This window comes from Zootoca vivipara, chromosome 1 (genome assembly GCF_965207765.1).
Source record: "Zootoca vivipara chromosome 1, rZooViv2.hap1.1, whole genome shotgun sequence".
In the NCBI taxonomy this organism is placed as follows: Eukaryota; Metazoa; Chordata; class Lepidosauria; order Squamata; family Lacertidae; genus Zootoca; species Zootoca vivipara.
The window spans coordinates 17,572,979-17,588,322 of record NC_142582.1 but is presented as its reverse complement, the minus strand read 5'-3'; the positions used below and the strand labels follow the sequence as shown (position 1 = coordinate 17,588,322).

Genomic DNA, 15,344 nt, shown 5'->3' with positions numbered 1-15,344 from the left:
CCATGATCCCTAGCTAACAGGACCAGTGGTCAGGGATGATGGGAATTGTAGTCCAAAACATCTGGAGGGCCAAAGGTTGGGGATGCCTGCTCTAAGGCAAAACCACCATATGAGATCCACCCCCAAGCAAAAGGAAGGAAGGAAGGAAGGAAGGAAGGAAGGAAGGAAGGAAGGAAGGAAGGAAGGAAGGAAATGCAGCATATGGGACCAACAAAACCTACCTTTTCCTTTTTTCTGCAGTGGTCTGGGACCCTTTGTCATGCCCCTCTGGATGTCTAGTCAACTGGAAACGTTTTAATCTATTGAGTTTTATGTCATTGAGCCTGGCTCCAAAGTCACAGCTGGTAAAACCAAATGGGTCATATATATTTTTTTAGCCATGAAGGCGAGCACCATGGTTCAGTGGACAGCATTTGTTCTTTCTTTTAAGCTGTGCACCTAATTACAGATCACAGCTAATAGATTTAAAATGGGCAACAAAGGAAGAGGGAGGGAGTCACTGCACTGATCTTGAATACTTCTTGATCTTGATAGTGAGCTTTTGCACGGAGAGGGGTGGGGGGGAAATGGGACAAAGCCGGAGGGGGGAAATATTTGATAGGCAAAAACATACCCTGTTTATTTCTTCAATCAATACAGCAAAATATTTTCCCAAGAAAACAACCACCACCACCAGGCATGAGCAGATACATTACTGAAGGCAGCTGCATTGTTTCCAATGGGAGAATTAGTGGCTGAGCATCAGGCCCAGGAGCTGACTCAGGCAAACAGGCTCAGGCAAAAAATTAGCTTTGAGGAGTATGGAATGTGGTGGTCAGAGATATAGCCATATGTGAGCAGTTACTGGGTCTTAAAATACATCCCACTTGAACTTAAAGCTAGTGTACTAAATGAGCACTTTAAAAAAAATTGGTGTGTGTGGGGGGGAGAGAGATTAATCACGTGTAATAACGAGACTTTACTACACACCTAATTGCTTGCATTAAGAAATGTAAATCCCTTAAATGGAATTTCATACTCCATATGTTCCCAGATAAAGCATACTGATGCAGAATAGTTATTTGTTAATCTAAGGGGTCGTGCACATGTTTCATTTTTTTAATCTCTCTGTGGCTGCTGGCCAAGAGGTAAATGTTGAAATTATCTGTCTTCGTTAACTAAGTTCGTTATCCCTCTTTTGGGTGGGGGTGGGGCATCCTCTTCAGTATCTTAAAATACATGAAGGAGCGTCTCCACCTCCATCGTTCTGTCCGGACACTGAGGTCCAGCACCGAGGGCCTTCTGGCGGTTCCCTCATTGCGAGAAGCCAAGTTGCAGGGAACTAGGCAGAGGGCCTTCTCGGTAGTGGCACCCGCCCTGTGGAACGCCCTCCCATAAAATGTCAAGGAAGGAAACAACTAACCAACTTTTAAAAGACATAAGACGTTACGGATAACTATTTAGGATGTATCCTATGTCCTTTTAAAATGAGATCCACTGCCGAGGGCCTTCTGGCGGTTCCCTCACTGCGAGAAGTGAGGTTACAGGGAATCAGGCAGAGGGCGTTCTCGGTAGTAGCATCCACCCTGGGGAACTCCCTCCCATCCGATGTCACGGAAATAAACAACTATCTGACTTTTAGAAGACATCCGAAGGCAACCCTGTTTAGGGAAGTTTTTAATGTATGAAGTTTTATTCTGTTTTTAATGTTCTGTTGAAAGCCATCCAGAGTGGCTGGGGAAACCCAGCCAGATGGGCGGGGTAGAAATTATTATTATTATTATTATTGGTTCTTGTTTTTATCTTGGTTATATATTTTATGCTGTTCTGGTTTTGTTGTGCGAGCCGCCCTCCAGGCATAGGGCGGTATATAAATTCAATAAATAATTATAATTATAACCCTGTTTCTAAACAGCAGGCAGGACTAAGCGAAATTCTACCAACCAAACACACTGGGTAAGGGATTAGAGATCATACAGTTGTAGTCAGGGCTGGCTGGGGTTGTAGACGGGCCGCCGGGGTGGCACCGCGCTGCTGCACATGCAGCAGCTGCGCTATGCACTGCGCCCGTCAGACAGCCGCGCTGGGAAACGGGGCAGAGGGGCGCCGGAGGGATCTTCGCACCACGGCGCCAGGGCGCCAGATATGCTTAAGACAGCCCTGGTTGTAGTTCTCAGGTACAGAAATAAGTGAATGGCTTATAATGCTCCAGTCCCATGTCTAACATAAGCATCATTTTATCTGCAAGCCATTTTTCCATAGTTAAAACTGTGCTCAGGGTGGCTTGTAACATGAAAATATTTCCATAATACAGGCAATGACTGATTAACATGCACCCGAAAGACATGTAACCACGTACGTGTCCACAGTGGTAAACACAGAAGTGGCTGAAAATGTGGCAAAACACATCACTAAAAGGGCATGGGGGGAATGTATGAGAACCACATCTTTCCAATGAACTGAGCGGGGAAGCCAAGCGGAGCTCCATGTATGAACTGAAACCCCCACATTCACAAAGAAGCACAGGATTTGGAAGGCGTTTTGTGCCTCCTTCTCAGATGCACATTTTCGCACTTCATTGTGCTCCCCTGAGTGTTTTGGGCCAGTCTGGTATTAAACTGCCACAATCAATGGAGCTTCCCAAAAAACCCCTTGAGAGACATTTCCATAGTCTTTACAGGTCACACCACTGGGAAATAGTTATTTGCTTCATTTCATCCAATAATTTGTGGTTACACACATACAACCCAAAAAGGCTCCCTTGGCCTCAGACAGCAAATACGCAAGGGTGAAACCGATGGCTTGCTTTGCACCAATCTCCCTCCTCTCTTCATCGAATAGCAGTAAAAAGCAGAGGCTCTTCCAGTTGCCAGGACTAGAAGACTTTCAATCATCAGTGTCGCCTACAGATGTTTCAAGTAAATCATATGCCATTATTTCAGGAAAGGATAGCTGTCTCCTGGTGAGATGGGTAAATGAAAAGAAAAACGATTGACCTTCCAAAAATGAAAGTCAGGTGTGTCTTTTTTAAAAAGTTATTTTTACTGTCAATTAGCAGATTTTTCATTCACAACAGAAAGCGGCATTCTACTTATCTACTTCTGTACATGAAATGGAAGCCTCTGAGGATACAGAAATTTATTAGATTTATTTTAGGTTAAGTGGGTGCTTTATGCATGGATACCACTGGTTTTACAAATACATATTTGAGTTCTTTTATACCTTGAATGCGTATGTGGTTACATTCACATAATTATACAACATATTTGTTACCCCAGGGGGCTCCTTCTGGTTCTTATTATTCATACTCCTGATTCAGAAACAAAAATAATTGGACTTTTGTTTACTTTCTCCTTTCCTGAAATGAATGGGAATGGTTATTTGCTGGGCACAGTGAATTATAAGCTTCCATTGTTTCGTCTCTTACAACCTCCACTACCCTCCTCTATGCATTTTTTAAACCAACCAACAAACAACAGGTAAGTATTTTCAACTCTGTCAATGGTTCTGACAACTGGAACATCTAGAAAAATAGAGGGTGATTGTGGTGTGGTGAGGGCGACAACACAAGATGCTAAAACAAATGTTTAATCAGGAATGTCTGGCCGGTCTCCAGCACCGAATAGTTTTCTTGCCACGCTGATGAGCTATTCTAACAAATAATTCAGTCACAAAATTATGCAGAAAACATCTGGAGTTTCGGGAAGCCATTTACAAATCACTGCATGAATTCGTTAAAACACACACAGAGAGAGACAGCAGTGTGGTTTGATAGGCAAACACAGACATTTGAAGTGATATTGAAGTTGCAGGTCATAAGTCTCTTTTGAATTCAGAAGAAGGTATGTGTTGCAATCAGAATATCACATTAGGACAGGCACCCCCAAACTTTGTTCCTCCATTTGGGGATGCCTGCATTAGGAGGAAGGGGAAATCATAATCTTTAAGTAGCCCGCTTAAGGCTACAATCCCTGTTTACCAGTAGGGAGTATACCCCATTGGACACAGTGGGATTTAATTCAAATTCAGTGATTGCTATTGCCCTGACTGGCCGCAATCCTATGCACACTTAGCTAGGAATGAGCAAGACTGAACATAATGGCATAGTTGCCAAGTCTCCCATATTCTCCGGGAAATCCCCGTTTTTCCAGCTGTTCTTAGCTGAAAAAACGGATTTTTTTTGTTTCCCCCCCCCCGGTTTATTCTGGTGCAGCGGCCATTTTGGAACTGGGCGGAGCATGCTCAGAAGCGACTTTTGATGCTGCTCTGCCCAGTTCCAAAATGGCTGCAGTGCGACTTCTGGCGTGGCAGCCATTTTGGAACTGGGCAAAGTAGCATCAAAAGTCACTTCTGAGCATGCTCCACCCAGTTCCAAAATGGCGGCAGCGCTACTTCTGGCCTGCTACTTCCGGCCCGGTCCCTTATTTCTCGGACAGCAACTTGGCAGGTATGCATAATGGGGGGTTATATTCTTCTGAGTAAACATGCATAGGATTAAGCAATCCATTAAAATATAAAATCAACACAATATGGAGCTGCCTGGTGTGTGAAAGGAAAGTATTCTGCTTGGAAACATCTGGAGTGGCTTTCACATTTTCCCTCATAATCCATGGGCCACTGAAGATTTTGGCAGCTGCAAGGTTTTATTAGTCTTTTGCAGAATCTGTCATTTATTCCTGTCAATTTCTTCTCAGTTTTAGTTTCTAGCTAAGGTCAGACCGGGTGGGGCAGTCAGAGAGTAGGGTATGTTTGTGTAGGTGTGTGTGGAGAAGCTCATTTCACAAACGCAGGTGAATAAACCCAATTAGGCTTTCCAGTGCTCAAGCTTCGTAACACATATTTAACCTGCTTAACTTTATGGTTTCCCCACAAGGCATTCTGCTTTTTCAAGGAGTTGAGAGGCAATGGGGATTTAAAACTGTCTACGGCAGCAAGGAAGGAACCCGAATGACTGCTCACTTATCATCAACGTGCGTCTTTGTTCCAAATTAATATGTTGCTCCTTTATCCTTTTGTTAGTATCGGCAGGCATGCAAAATACAAGCATTTGCCAAACGGCAAAGAAAGACAAATGAGTTGGGTGTGTTTCTGTGCCTGACTAAAATACATAGTTGTCCAGACAATGCAATTTTGCAGTTAGAATATTCCCATTTCTATTGTAGAATAATGTATGTGGGCTTTTCTTTTTCTTTTTCTAGTGTGAGGAATGACCTTCATGGACAGCATGCATGTAGTAATAATAATAATAATAATAATAATAATAATAATAATAATAATAATAATAGGATCAACACATCTGAGACAGCATAATGACTGTTCCCCATATAAAAGGGGTGCACATTTTGGGCAGTCGCGCATAGCACCCTGGGAGCCTCAGGAAGCCCCCAGCAGTTCGGAGGCTGGGCACCACCTTCCCGGGCTGGAGACCTGTGGTCTCCGCCCACACAGCCAGCCGTCCAATCTGGCCAGGGGAGGTGTTGGCAGGGTGGGATTGGCCAAGTAGGAGGAGGTAATCACCCAGTGCCCGCAGCAGAAGGCGAGACATACCTGGGAAGCAGTCGACGGCTCCAGAGCTTTCCCACCCTCCATTCCCAAAAAATTAATGCTTACATTGCAGGTTAACCTCTTTTCTTCCGCAGGCGAACACGCACACAGGCGCTGCTACGACAAGGCCGCTGTTGAAGGGCCGGAAAGGACTTTCCCAGCATTGGCAGGTTTCGCCTTTCCCGTAGCAATTCGTCACAACTTTGGCGGTTGCAGGCCTTGGGCAGAATCCTTTAGACATTTACCAAAATGGGGGGGCGTGGGGGAGGTGACCCCCAACCCCCATTGCAGCGGCGATATCAGGATTCCCATTAAAGGGGTCTAGGGGGGAGGCATTTACCATTCACCCAGGGGGCGTCAATGCCCTCCCACTCCAGTGGCGGCGGTCTATCTGCTTGAACATATGTTCTCCAGAGCTAGCCCAACCCCCATATATGCTGGATAACCTGGAAATTACCCCCAGCTGGGGGTCTGGGAGGATAAACACCCAATGCCTGTGCCAAGGTCTCCCTACATCTGAATCTTAATAAAGTTGTGGCCAATTTTAATCCCATAGAACGTCGTCTGGTGTCATTATTCCGCTCGGGGGCTGCCTGGGGTTTGGGGGGGTCTCCGCCTAACCGCACAAAATTGTAGAGTTGGACAGTACCCTGAAGATCCTCTAGTCCAGGCACCCCCAAACTCAGCCCTCCAGATGTTTTGGGACTACAGCTCCCATCATCCCTAGCTAACAGGACCAGTGGTCAGGGGTGATGGGAATTGTAGTCCCAAAACAGCTGGAGGGCCAAGTTTGGGGGTACCTGCTCTAGTTCAACCCAATGCAATGTAGGAATATGCAGCTGTCCCATATGAGGATCAAACCTGTGACCTTTGCATCATCAGCACCATGTTCTAAACAGCTGAGCTATCCAGTGGTATATGATGTATGGAACATACATAAGCTAGGAAGGCACAGTGGAATGGTGTGATCCCATGGGAAGGATTCACATTGCACACTCCTCCCTTGTGAGCTGTGGCTTCCAGTTTACCAGAATTATGCAGGGAGCAGATGCACCGCAGCGGGCTCCCCACACCTCTGCGATAACATCAGGATGAGCCTGAAGGTGGCCAGGTGGAAAAGTGACCATGTGTGTCTTTTAGCACCTCTGTAGCAAATACGCCATCTTGGACACACATTGGACCTGATAGCTACAGGATTTCTATTCATCACCACAAAACCAAGTAGGGACTTGCCTGTTTGAATGAGACACCCCAGATCAAATACCACGTGCATTTAAAAAAAAACCAAGCTCATATCCCTTCACATGCAATGCTTTTTGAAGGAGAGTCATTGCCCTCGCACTAGCCAGCCATGTCACTGTACTGAGCGATCCAAGCAATGGGCCAGATTGGAATGCTGTTTTAGCAGTCTCTTTAGCCCTATGGTTTATAACCCTCTCCCTACCCCAAGACATTCTCCAGCACTGCAAGTGGAAAAACTGGTTCTGGTTACCTTGGTGACAAAGCAAAGCTAAAAATTACACATAATTGTTGCTGATGTCACAGCTCTCTTATTGTTTCCAAGGCTACAAAGTACCTCAATTAATTGTGATGTTTCATTCCATTTCTCCTCTGTACTTGGAAGCCTTTCCCCTCTTTTGCTCGGGCAAATTGTTTAGAAGAGGGAGGTAATCTATCTAGGCCTCAGCTAATAAGGCATTCATAGCCTCTCAACCGTCTTTGGTAATGACGGGGATTTATAAATTGAAAGCAGGGCTTCCTAAATTCTAAAGATCAATTTGATTCCCTGATTACCCCATTCTGTCTCCTACCCTGCAGAAAGAGAAAAATAACAATCCCAGAGTCCTAAGAATCTGTTTTCATAAGCAGCTTGGTTTTTATATGTTTACAAAAGTATAATATAAGCTAGCAACTAAGGAAACTGCTTTCATTGATGAAAGCAAAATATGGCATATATAAAAAGGGGGGGGGTGTTAGTCCATGTAGTTCATGAAAGCTTTATGCCATAATAAAACTTTCATTTAAAACCATTCAGCCTTAGATATCGACTTGGGACCCAGGAAGAGCCCTACTGAAAGGAAAGCATCAGCTCACATTGATGTGTTTTTTTCTTTTAAATGGAACCTGGTTGGGAATTTCGGGAGGTCAGAAGGTTAGCATTTTGGCAGCCTGACTATTCTCCTTCTACTTACTGCAGCTGCTTTGTGGTAATTTATGGGGTTCGGAAAAGCTCTTGGGTGCACTAATATCTCACGCGACGGTAAATAAATGCCTTTACCACCATCTTAAGAGGAAACTGCGCCACTGAGTGAGGATGTAAATTAGTTAGCTGCTCCCCAATTTTATGTCCAGCTCCAGAATGCAACATGCTACTGCTAGACAAGCTAACTCGAATTAATTGCTTTTGCGATTCCTTCCTTGCCCACATACCTGAATCGTTGATTCCCACGGGGAAAGCAAATTCTCTCCCCATCTTCTGTTGCTGCAAAAATGTCCCCAGGCTAGAGGGGTATCTCCTGCCCCCTAGTGGCGTGGCCTGTAAATCTAGCAGGGCCACAAATGCACAGGCAGGCTAACTCAGCAGGAAATAATTAGTAGCTGTTCACCCTCCACCTCTTACAAGGTTGGCTGTTGCCCTTCATCACTTGGCTGCACTCAGACTGCAAGAGCTTGACCTTGTCAGCATGGCATGTTCCACTGGAGCAAAACCAAATTACAGTTACTGTATCATAGCAGCTTGTGCTCATTTATGTAACAGCTTCTGAAGAGGGGTAATTTATGTTGGAACTGGGTGTCCCAAACAGGGTGTGTGAGAATAGCTACATATAGATTCATACAGCAAAGCCAGAGGGCAGTTCACCACCTCCTTCCCCAATGGATAAAGGTGTAAATCGGTGAATTCTGCATTATATCTCCATCAATATAGTCATTGCAAAGGCGTGGTTCAGGGGTGAGGAAACTCCATTAATATCGGCCATCCTTGCTGGGCCTGTTGGGCACGGGGAATCCTGGAATATTTTGAGGGCGACAGATTGGCCTTCCCTGGAGAGTTGCGTTTATTTCAGGGGAAACAGACACATGCAGGCCATCTTCTGGCTGCCTTTTGAATACTTTAGGGAAGCAGCACTAACAACGCCACAGATATGAAACAAGGCAGCCTTTACACACTCCATTGAAGGAACTGTCCGCCCGCAACGCTAAAAGCTACTTATATCACCGCCAAGTCATTTTCTGGCTGTGCTTTAAACAATTCAGCAAGGGGGGGGGAGATTATTTGCTAAAAATGTATGTTTAAAAGCAAAAGTTGGGTACAAAGAGCTTTGTAAATAAATAAACAAACATTGCTGGGTGGAACAGAATTGTAAAAAAGAGTTAATTCTAGGCATCACAGGCACCAACTCTAAGGGACCCGGACCCCATCGGCACCCCCCAAAATATTCCACCCCCCTCAATTAACCAGGCCAAGCCACCCCAGCCTCCTTCTTTGCTACCACTGTGTGAGAGTACAGGTAAGGTGCCTGATCACCCACATGCCTCCCTCTCTCCTGGGGTGCCCTCCCTTCTCTTCTTCCCTCGGGTGGCCTTGGTTTGCACCCGGCATCCCTCGAGCCCCCTGCCACAAAGGGGACTTGGCCACCACCTGCTGGCTTCCAGGTGGGGAGAGGAGGGGCTGGTAAGTGGACAGGGCCTACTGCTGACCCCAGCAACCCCCCAGATCAGCCTCTCGGCACCAGCCCAAATAGCTGAAATGTGCATAGCCCAATTTGGAAATATGAATTCAGATTTCTCCTCTCGCTTATCTCTAATATGTGGCTAGCCTTATGGGCACAAAAATTCTTCTGCCAGTGTTTTAAGGCTAGGGAAGATCTCAAATTCCGCCTCCAATCTCTCTCCCCCATGCCAAACCTTTATCTCTAAACACATTGCAAAATTCATTATTGCAAATAGATCCATCTACCTAGTTAAGATACGTGAACACAGATCAGAGGCAAGTATCGGGAGGTGAGCCCTGCCACTCTCAGACTCCACACACACTGAATTCACTCAGGGCTGGAGTGCACTGTAGGGACACAGATACAACCCTCCCTTATTTGCCATGCCACTGGGCTTGCTAACCAGAGAAAAGAAGTCCAGAGAGTTCAAGGCAGAACAGAGACAGCATAAACTAGAATTGCCATGAAGCTGGAAGTCAGGTGACCCAAGAGAACCAATCTCACTGTTGCTAAATCCACAGCACTCTCCAAGTCTGGGCAATTTGTTGACAAGATTAACCAGTTGACTTCCCCAGTGCACTTAAAGCTTATTTAGCAGCAAACCCAGAAGGCGGGCAATGCTCTGGGCTCTGCTGCACAAAAAAGGAGCTGTCAGCGTTCTTTATTCTATTTGTTCATGCACTAATTCAATTTTGTTTGGTCTCCATACAAAGTTGGTCTGAGACCTACAATGCTTGTTGTTCTGTCAAGTCCGTACACAACAACCAGAGCGCAATCCTTTTAATTATATTCACCAACAAGAAGGGCAGAAGTTACATGAACAAGGCTGGCTCACGTAATTGGTTGTGAGAAGGAAACCTAGTATTTAAAGCAAATGCTAAGGTTTGATTTCTCCCCCCTCCCTCAATAAACACACACATTCCATGTCATCAAAATAGATTTTGGGGCCTAGCTCATAAATCTCCCAAACAGGGACCTCCATTGCCTAAAGGTAAAGATAAATCATACTGAGAAGACACTCAACCATGAAATGATTCTGTTAACATGTCATCTGTCTAGAAGATTTTCAAATCTTCAATAGAAGGGTCTAAATTATGAAGGTGGTCAGATCTAGCAAATTTGACAATTGGGGATTTGATATTTTTAACCTCACCCATCTCTCTGTGTATGCCTGCACATATAAACACCTCTCAGTGTATGCTTGCACATATACAGTGGTACCTCTACTTACAAATTTAATGCGTTCTGAACGCACATTCGTAAGTTGAAAAATTTGTAAGTCAAATCCCATAGGAATGTATTGGGAGAAAAAATTCGTAAGTCGAAGCAACCCTATCTAAAAATTCATAAGTAGAAAAAATCCTATCTAAACCATCTCCATCCAAGATAGTGGACGGAGCTCCGTTCGTAAGTATAAACATTCGTAAGTAGAGTTATTCGTAAGTAGAGGTACCACTGTAAGCAAATGATTATCCAATGCTGAACTGACCATTTAAAAGAAAAATAGGGTTAATAAATTCTTCAGTGTTTACCTTGCACAAAGCATTACATCAGGCAGATAAAGATATTTTTCAGCTGGCATATGCTTGTGAAATTTTTAGGGAAAGGGTTAATTGTGGGAATGTTCAGGGATGCAGGAGAGGATATATTGTTTGATTATATCCTTTCCAACTTGTGTTAACAAGTTCTACAATTTAGCAGAGTAACATTCCCCCTTTTAAACTTGCACAGCGGATGTGTTTGCTCAGCCTCGCTAAAGCCTCTAAAATAAGTTTCTATGGTAATTTCCCCTTTTGTCCCTCATAAAAAGATAGACACGACACAGTCTTCTATAAAAGTATAAAAAGAGTTTACTCACTCACATTCTGTTCACAAATGGATCCCAGAAGGCAGACTTAAGTTACAAAAGTAATATACACCTGGAAACTATCCCATAAGGAGACAGCCCCTTTGTCCTCTCTTGGCTGGAAGCAAAAGAGAGCATCTTAGGCTAAGCAGAGGTTGCTTCTTTGACAAATGTGGTCAGAGAAAGAGAGATGGCTGACCAGTCCTGCTCTTTTGTTACCTGGGCAGGTAAGGTCACGCCCACCTCTAGTCACATGCAGAGGAAGTCTCTCCCAGCCTAGGAGAAACAGGAAGTTCTGACTGGCTGGTCCAGACATCCCCTTTTATGTCCACTCTAGGGATGTTGTACTTGACTGCTCTTGTGTTTCACATCCCACATTAATGACTGAGGTAAACAAAAATGATGGAATGAAGAAAAGCAACACTATGTTGCAGTAGAAAGGCATAGAGTGTCTAATGTACAACAGCTTCATAATTAGATGTATTGGTGTTATGAATATAACTTAATTGTTCCTGACCATGAGTGGAAGGAAAAAGTGAACTGGTCTTTGGTCAGAAGAAAGGATTAGTTGTTCAGGGCACCAAATCAAATTTTAAAATCTGTGACAGCCACAAAGATGCATAGTTGGCATAAAAACCACCAAGACTTTGTACTCTGCTTGAAACTGATGCTACAAAACTGATGCTGAACTTAAGACTTCTACCTTCTGTTTGGTGTCACTGCCATCTTTGATTTATCAGAACAGCCTTTGCCAACCTGGGGATCTCCAGATGTTGGTGCATGCTGGCTGGCTGCGGTTGGTGGGAGTTGCAGTCCACAACATCTGGAGGTCATCAGGTTGACCTAGGCATGGATGGGGGGGGGTCTGCAACACTTGCTGAAAAGAGCACAGGCAACAGAACAGCCACAGCTTTCCCTCCAACTGCCCAAACAAACAAACAAACAAACAAGCAAACAAATAATATTTATTATTTATACCCTGCCCATCTGGCTGGGTTTCCCCAGCCACTCTGGGCAGCTCCCAACAGGACATTAAAAACACGGTAAAATATCAAACATTAAAAACTTCCCTAAACAGGGCTGCTTTCAGATGTCATCTAAAAGTCAGATAGTCGTTTATTTCCTTGACATCTGATGGGTGGGCGCCGCTACTGAGAAGGCCCTCTGCTTGGTTCCCTGTAACCTCACTTCTCACAGGGAGGGAACCACCAGAAGGCCCTCAGAGCTGGACCTCAATTTACATGGGGCAGACAATGATGTTCTGAGTAACTGGTTGATGTTGTTGTTTAGTCGTTTAGTCGTGTCTGACTCTTCGTGACCCCATGGACCATAGCATGCCAGGCACTCTTGTCTTCCACTGCTTTCCGCAGTTTGGTCAAACTCATGTTGGTAGCTTCGAGAACACTGTCCAACCATCTCGTCCTGTGTCGTCCCCTTCTCCTTGTGCCCTCCATCTTTCCCAACATCAGGGTCTTTTCCAGGGAGTCTTCTCTTCTCATGAGGTGGCCAAAGTATTGGAGCCTCAGCTTCAGGAGTAGCTGGTATCAAGAGACAAATGAGTACACTTCCAGGGGCGAGGTCAAACCACTGCGTTAGCCGCACCAAAGTGATCTCCCCAAGGTGAAAGCCAGGGCAATATGTATGAAGGTCCTGGACTGCCCAGATTACCCCCCCTTGGCCTTGCTGATGTGATCCAAAGCAAAGCAAAGCAAAACATTTGGCACCAGCTTGGCTGCAGGAGTTGCTGGAAGGAGGCATACAAACCGCCACCCAACTGTCTTAGGGACTCTGCTCTAGATTTGTGTAGGGTTTACTTTTCTTCTCCCAAAGATATCCTGCAAGGCAGGCAGAAGTTTAGGATCAGAGTTTTTCTTTCTCTTAGATAGGCTATCGTCCCAGGTAGACGAGCCCCACCTGCCCCTCACTTCCCTCTACAAGCACGAGCAAAAACCTCCACCTTGACAGGAAAATCCCAACGCTTCAGCTGTCCAGATTTTAAAGGAACATCTGGGGTTGTGTGCATGCTATTGACACCACACATGTGTAAGGTAACTAAAGCTGGAGCCCACGGATGGCTGGTTTGAGTAATTATGTAATTTCTTTTGTTCATCTGGTGTGATCTTTACATCTGTTGCATTACACACAAATGCAGCGGGGCAGAACAATTCATGTCTCTTTTGGCTGAATGTGATTCAATGCCATCTTCTGGAGGACACATACTAGAAGGTGTGAATATAACATTTGCAATGACCCAAAGCTTACTGTGGGATGCACAGTTCCAGTTCCGTATTATTGTATACATATTTTGGCTACTTTTGGAATGGGAGCACCATGCCTGACAGTGTGTTTCACCCAAACAAAGCATTGGGCAGGACACAATGAAACCAATGGCTCTGTCTACTGATAAGGCTTTCCCCCTCTCCTACTGAGCACATTGCAATTTTCTTATTTAGGAATATAAGGAATTTCTCCCTGCCATATGTAGACATACTGCTGATACGATTAGTCATGAGTCAATTTTTGGAGGTGCAGCAGTTTATGCAGTTTCCATTTACACAGAACTGTTCATTAGATCTGTGTCATGTCATGAAGAACTCTGCGTAGCTCCAAAGTATGCTGAGTGCTGTGCCCACTAACATTGACCCAGGCCTACGCTCAAGCCTGTGGTTTATCATGATTGGAATGAGCCTATACGAACCTTGGACTCACGCATTCCCCCCACCCTCATTCCCTATAAACCCCCCAAGCTTTACCCCTGGGTCACACCAGATTTCATCCTGAACAGCCTTAAACTCATGCCCAGGACTGCCCCTATTTTCACCTGGCTAAGATCATATCCACCAGAAATTGCTATAAGTGTGCAAAATATAAATCAGCAACAGCTACTACCGTAAGGCAATAGAGGTGAAATAATTTTTAGGTTACTGAAAACCATGATGCTCAGTCCCTTGGCTTGTGATTGGCATTTACAGCCCCTCAATTAGAAGGCAGATCAGTCCAGTCAGCTAAAACGACCGTACAGAATTAATGAAGTCAAAATAATAGGAAAAGAGAATGCTTCGCAAAAATGAGTCAGGTACAGCAAATCAATACTTCACATTGTTGCCTGTCCTGATTCTGAACTCGGCTGCTTCCTTCTATTTCCAGATAAAATGATGCCCAACTCTATACTATGTTACTGTCGTTAATGCAGCCTCTTCAGCTGCAGCTTTCAGAACTAGACTCATTTCTCTAGCCTCATTTCTATGTATTTTAGCAAAATGATTAGCACTTTTAAGAAATCAACAGGTGGTGGCATTTTGTGGGGTGGAAGGAACCATTACACAGGAACAGGAGAAGTCCTACCGAGGGGGATACAAAGCTGAACCCTAGATCTACCTCCAATCAAAGAAAGTTGTGAGCAAGAGCCTGGACAGAAATCATAAAGAAATGTTTATGCTTATGCCTAATAATAATAATAATAATAATAATAATAATAATAATAATAGCCCCTCTGGTCAGCCAGGCTATAATGGAGAACAGCCTTTACCAAAGGTGTCATGGGCTTTGAAGACACTCAAACTCAGGACGAAAGGGGAAAATGAGCTAAGAGGAAGGCACGTTTGGCAAACCCTCACCATGATCAACTCCTGCCTGGAAACCTATGTCCCCACTGTGGAAGGATGTGTGGATCCAGAATTGGCCTGACTATGCAGTCACTTAAAGGTTAAAACCGTGTCCATGGAAGACAATCTTACTCGGCTACGAGCGACCACCAAAGAAGAAGACCACCATTGGGATATGTTGTGAGTATTTTCAAACAAATAAAGAAAAAAAACCATTCCCAAAGCATTTGTTTTTGAAATAAATTGATGTGCTGGAAATAAATATCCCAGAAGACTTCTGTTCAAATAGTGTGATGGTGTTTTGTTTAAAAGTGGGAAGGTGTTCAGATGCTACAACAAATCCAAAGATCCAGAGATATGGCGCCAACAGCTGGTTTGGAATCTTACTTGGCTACGAGTGATCACCAAAGAAGAAGAAAGGAGAATGGGGGGCCCAACATGTTCCAAGTGGGAGCCATCAGTGAAATCTGGACAGAAGATTAGTCAGCAGAGGGAGACCAAATTCCTTCCTTTCTGAAGCCCCCCAAGATATCCAGCTGCATGGAAGCTTCAAGAGGCTGCCCCCGTTCAATATCCCAGTTGTATCCTTTTGAGGATACAACTTATATGCAGAATTCATCATGCGAAAGGCTGGACTAGATGAATCCCAAGCCGGAA

At 44.6% G+C, this 15,344-nt stretch overlaps 1 protein-coding gene across 7 annotated transcripts in view; it reads right to left on the bottom strand.

The window, feature by feature from the left end:
* MYO3B (myosin IIIB) overlaps window positions 1-15,344 on the bottom strand; it is a 270,696-nt gene that overhangs the window by 186,037 nt on the left and 69,315 nt on the right. The window contains exon 1 of one of the 7 annotated variants that reach the window (XM_088656764.1): window positions 11,099-11,260. The exons of the other annotated variants lie outside the window; for them this stretch is intronic. Coding sequence (XP_088512890.1) covers window positions 11,099-11,100 — 2 coding nt within the window. The 5' untranslated portion in view covers window positions 11,101-11,260. Of the gene's footprint in view, window positions 1-11,098; window positions 11,261-15,344 lie in introns of those variants that run through there. 7 annotated transcript variants of the gene reach the window in all.